At 43.1% G+C, this 5506-nt stretch overlaps 1 protein-coding gene across 1 annotated transcript in view; it reads left to right on the top strand.

Moving 5' to 3' along the window:
- The window catches only part of ZNF577 (zinc finger protein 577), a 15773-nt gene extending 11150 nt beyond the window's left edge, over positions 1-4623 (top strand). Inside the window, 5 exon segments of the mRNA XM_010833440.1 lie at positions 915-1537; positions 1539-1574; positions 1576-1912; positions 1915-2197; positions 2199-4623. Coding sequence (XP_010831742.1) covers positions 915-1537; positions 1539-1574; positions 1576-1912; positions 1915-2197; positions 2199-2259 — 1340 coding nt within the window. The 3' untranslated portion in view covers positions 2260-4623.
- The last annotated feature ends 883 nt before the right edge of the window (positions 4624-5506 follow it).

The following is a 5506-nucleotide window of genomic DNA, read 5'->3' as shown; positions in this document are numbered from 1 at the left end:
GGTTGTTGCCAGCCACCAGAGCCGCTGGCCTGTGATGCTCTACTTCCTGTGTGTGGGACCAGAATCCTCTTTTCTCCCAGATCCTGTCTTCACCCTCAGAGTGTGTGTTCACACATATGGAAGATTTAAGCTCTCTGACAGATATTCCTGGGTTGACAGCTCTCTTTCTATAGTCTAATCTGCCCTCTGATTCTGCATTTTGCCTGCATCCAAAGTAATTGTCCTGCAAAATACTTTTTCCTTCAGTTTCATGAATGAGATCATTTTTCCTCCTGGTGAATTCTTTTCCCCCCCATGCATTTTGTTTAGGTTCTACCATATTGCTCTGCCTTTCAGTTACCTTGAGTCTTTCCTATTTGCTCTATTATTTCTGAAGGTCTCTGTGGTGGTCCAGTAGTTAACACTCCATGCTTCGTCTGCAGGGGTCGCAGGTTCTATCCCTGGTCAGGAAACTAAGGTCCCACATGGCACAGGACATGGCCAAAAAAAATTTTAAAAGGCCTTCTGTATGAATTCCAGGTGCCTTCTTTTGGACTTCCCAGGTGGCTCAGGTGGTAAAGAATCTGCCTGCAATGTAGGAGACGTGGGTTCGAGCCCTGGAGGAGGAAATGGCTACCCACTCCAGTATTCTTGCCTGGAGAATTCCATGGATAGAGGAGGCCTGGCGGGCTACAGTCCACGGGGTCACAAAGAGTTGGACACGACTGAGTGACTAACACTAACTTAACTGCTGTTCCTACTGACTTTTGTTTTATAATACTGTCATTTTTTTCACAAAGCATAGGATACACTTCGACAGTAGACATTTCTCTTAGACTGGGATCTTATAAGACCTAACTCAAACCATGGCATTTCTATACTCCGTTTCCCCCCCGTAGAATTATCATGGATGTTTTCATTGTTCTTTTTCCTAGAAGAAATGTGGGAGATTGATCCTATGCAATGGCACCCAGAAAACCAAAACAGGATTAAAACTTTGGAAAGATGTCCACAAAGTTATGCAAATATTTTTGATTTATGCAAAAGCCTTGTTCCTTTAACACAAAAACACAGTAAGTTTGGCTCACACTGTAAAAGTTTGAAGTCACAGTTGGGTTTTGTTGTCAAGAATAGAAGATACACAGGAAAGGACTCTGATGGGTTCAGTGGGTATGGGAAATCATCTGTCTGCCTCCAAGATAACAAAACTCTTAGTGGAATCAAATACCATGGTTGTGTGAAACCCAGTAGCACTAAATCACCGCTCAGTGGCCGTCAGAAAACTTGTTCAGGAAGGAAGCCATATGCACGCAGTGAGTGCAGGAAAGCATTCTCCAGGAAGGCACAGCTCATTAGACATCAGAGAACTGAAAGGGGAGAGAAGCCCCACAGATGCAACGCATGTGGGAAAGCATTCATGAAGTTTCAGCTCACTGAACATCAGAGAACTCATACGGGAGAGAAGCCCCATGAACCTAATGAATGTGGGAAAGCCTTTTCCAGGAGGTTGCAGCTCATGAGTCTCAAGAGCAGTCACACAAGAGAGAAACCCTACAGGATGTGGTGAGTGTGGAAAAGCCTTCAGCCAGAGGTTACCTGCTCAAGAGACATCAGCGCTCTCACACCAGGGAGAAACCGTATGGCTGCAGTATGTGGGGGAAGGCCTTTTCCCAAAAGGCTTACCTCATTGCCCATCAGAGACTCCACACAGGCGAGAAGCCCTATGAGTGCCGCGAATGCGGAAGAACCTTCTTTTTTTTTAAGTCTGACCTGACCAAGCATCAGAGAATTCACAGGGAAGAGAAACTACGTGAGTGCAGTGACTGCAGAAAGGCCTTCCGAAGCAAGGCAAAGCTCATTCAGCACCAGCGGACTCACACCAGAGAGAGACCGTATGGCTGCAGTGAATGCGGCAAAGCCTTAGCGCACATGTTCCCATCAAACATAAGAAGACTCACTGGGGAGAGAAAGCTGTAGAATCCCCAGAGCTGGAGAAACCCTCCTTCGGGCGTCATAGCTCTTTGTGCCTGAGTGAACTCGTACAGGAGCAAAGCCCTGTTAACGCAGTGCTTGCGGAGATAGTGTCTTCGGGAACTCAGTCCTTATTAAAGAGCGAGCTGCTAATGGGCAGAAACAGAGTGATTGTGGCCTAGCCTTTTCTAAGAAGTCAGGCCTCAGTAGATAATCGGGGGTTTACCCAGGGAATAAGCCTCAGAAATGCTGAATGTGGTCACCCCTTCAGTAATAAATTATGTCTTATACGTTACAGATACTACATAGAAAGAAAAATCCTTGGGTACCAGAGATGGGGGAAAGCCTTGAGCCAGAATCTTCCCCACATTCGTATGTGTCAATGCTCACTTAGGGCAAAAATGCTGGATTTCCCTGGCGGTCCAGTGGTTAAGACTCCAAGCTTCCAATGCAAGGGGCACAGGTTCAATCCCTGATTGAGGAACTAAAATCTTATAGGCTGTTGTGGGGTGCAGCCAAAAATATATAAAGGGTTGATTTCAGGACAGAAATGCCGTGGATGCAGTGGTTGTGTAGAACACTTCCATGAGAAATTAGACTTAGTAAATATCAGTGAGATCATATGGAGCAGAAATGTAGCTCTTGTGGGGAACCTTTTTCCCAGAAGTGATATCCTAGTGGGGTTCAAAGAGTTCCCATGAGACTGAAACCTTAGGAAAGAGTGTGATGGTCTTCAGTGATCAATTATACCTTCTCACTTGTCAGAGAAGCATAGAAAGACAACTCTAGAGGCACTGAAAGTGGAAAAAACACATTTATAAAGTGGAAGAACTCAGAGAAATCCCCTGAAAGCCGTAAAAAAAAAAAAGAAAACTGTATCCCCAAATTAAGTCCTGTATCACAGTTTTACCTTGGGAAATGGGGAGAGACTCCTCTAAGTAAAGGAAATCTTAGATGTCAGGAAATGCAGTATGGAGTGAAAACCTCAGAATATAATGAATGTAAAAGTACAGCTATATTAGTTTCTTATGGCTGCTGTAACCAATTTTCACAAACTCAGTGTTTCAGAATAACACAGTGTATTAGTCCAGAGATCTGAAATCCAAAATGCATCTCTCTGGGCTTAAAAACAAGGTTGTTGGCAGGGTCACATTTCTTTATGGAGGTTCTAGAGCAGACTCGGTTTCTTTGTTTTCCCAGCTTCTAGAAGCTGCCCAGATTCCATAACTTTGGCCCCTTTCCTTCCTTAAGGCCAGTGATGACTGGTCAACTCTTCATTTCTCACTTTTCTGCCTCTTCCTTCCACGCTCAAAGACCCTGGTGATTACATTGGGCCCACCCAGAAAATTCAAAATAATCTCCTATCTTAAAATCAGCTTATTAGCAACTTCATCGCTAACTTGTGTCCCCTTTGCCTTATAATATAGCATATTCACAAGTCCTGGACATAAGGATGTAGACATCTTTGGGAGGCCATTATGCTGCCTACCGAAGGCCACCCTTTGGCACCCAATGATTCGTGTCCATCCCACATGTAAAATGGAGTCACCCTATCCCACCATCTCCAAGTGTCTCAGCCTGTCACAGGACCAACTCAGAGTCCAAAATCTCACCTAAAACGGATCAACTCGGGAGTGCCAAATCTCACCTTCTAAAGCTAGTATTGGTAAGCCTCTGGGTGTAATCTTCCCTGGGGCACCATTTTTCTCTGTGAACCTTAAAACTCTAGAAACAATTTATTTGGCCCTAAAATGACTTAATGCCATCTTCTGCCTTAATTCCCCTTCACCGTATAATGTAACAGATTTCCAGATTCTGGGAATTGGGACATGAACATCTTTGGGATTTGCCATGATATTGCCTACCACAAAAGCATTAGATTTCAGAGAGTTTGCACTTCAGTAAATTCCTGCCTACCCCTTAAATAAATTTGGAACAGCATGTTCCCAGTGAAGCAGTTATCTAAAGTAATTATGATCTAAGTACATTAACATTTTTTTTTCTTTAATCAGAGAATCTTGTACTAATTCTTAGATGTGAACACCGTGGAATGCTCTTGAAACATAAGAATCAAATTGTCAGCACTGGAAAAGAACTCTCTCCTAATGGAACATGAGATTTTTGCTGCTGGAAATACTACCAAACATACCTTTGTATCTATTCTGAAATTGAATAGATTAATATATCCACATATAAAATTCCATTGGCAGAGGATCCTGGCGGGTTATAGTCCACAGGGTCACAAGGAGTAGGACATGACTCAGCAGGCATGGATCAACCAGTAATGTTAATTTCATGAAGTCAGACATCCAATCAGAACCTACGCATGTATGCCAAGAAACAGGAAAATAGGACCCATAAATGTGAAGGAAAGTCTGTAGAAAGAGACCCAGAAAAATAAAAAATGAAAAAATATTTCTTAAAAACAATAACAATGTGGAAAACAATAAATCTAAAAAGAGGAAAAAAGTAATGAGAGACCCAGAAATGACATGGGTGATAGAATTAGTAGAAAATGATGTTAAAATAGTTCTTATAAATGTTATATATGGCCAAGCAGGCTGTGCCAAGTGGATTATGGAAATTATAATCTTCTGTGGGATTCTCTCCATGAAGAAAGGGACACATTGCTTCCTGGTGGCTCACAGGGTAAAGATGGACCTGCAGTGTGGGAGACCTGGTTCAATCCTGTGTCAGGAAGATCCCTTGGAAAAGGGAATGGCACCCTCTCTAGTATTCGTGCCTGGTGAATCTCATGGGCAGAGGAGCCTAGTGGTCTCTAGCCCATGGGGTCGCAAGGAGTTGGACACAACTGAACAACTGATACACACATGGCCAATTGCGCAGTATCTCTTTTTAAAATTTTTGTTTATTTTTGGCTGAGCTGGGTCTTTGTTGCTGTGTGTGGGCTTTCTCTAGTTGTACCCAGGCTTCTCATTGCAGTGACTTCTTTTTGCAGAGCATGGGCTCTAGGGCACATGGGATCAGTAGTTGCAGGCCACGAGCTCTAGAGCTCAGGCTCAGTAGTTGTAGCACACAGGCTTAGTTGTTCTGTGACATGTGGGATCCTCCCAGATCAGGGATTGAACCCGTGTCCCCCGCATTGGCAGGCAGATTCTCCACTACTGACCCACAGGGGAAGCCCTGTATTATACCTCTTGCTCGAACAAAGCTTATCTAACACATACACTTGCTCCATAAGGTACATCACTGCCTTCTTGCACTTGAAGACATTAGACGGTACTTGAACACTGTGCTTGGGACCATTTTAATCAGCAGAATTACCAAGAAAAAGTATAAAAATATGAAAAACATGACACTAAGTAGACCATGAAAAGGGTGCTTGTTTGCAATAGGAGAACTGAAATAAGACAACATCATTTTGTTCAGACTCAGCCGGGATCATACACATTGGGCAACTCAAATTATTTGTTGCTCAAATTATTCTATGCAGATGTCTGCAGATGTTCGTGAAAGTGCTGTGATTATTGATTTGGGGTTAAAAAGAAATTTTAACAGGTGAATTCACAGTAAATCCATGAATAATGAGAACTAA

Source organism: Bison bison, unplaced genomic scaffold, assembly GCF_000754665.1.
Source record: "Bison bison bison isolate TAMUID 2011002044 unplaced genomic scaffold, Bison_UMD1.0 scf7180017863683, whole genome shotgun sequence".
In the NCBI taxonomy this organism is placed as follows: domain Eukaryota; kingdom Metazoa; phylum Chordata; class Mammalia; order Artiodactyla; family Bovidae; genus Bison; species Bison bison.
This window is presented reverse-complemented; position numbering and strand designations above follow the sequence as displayed.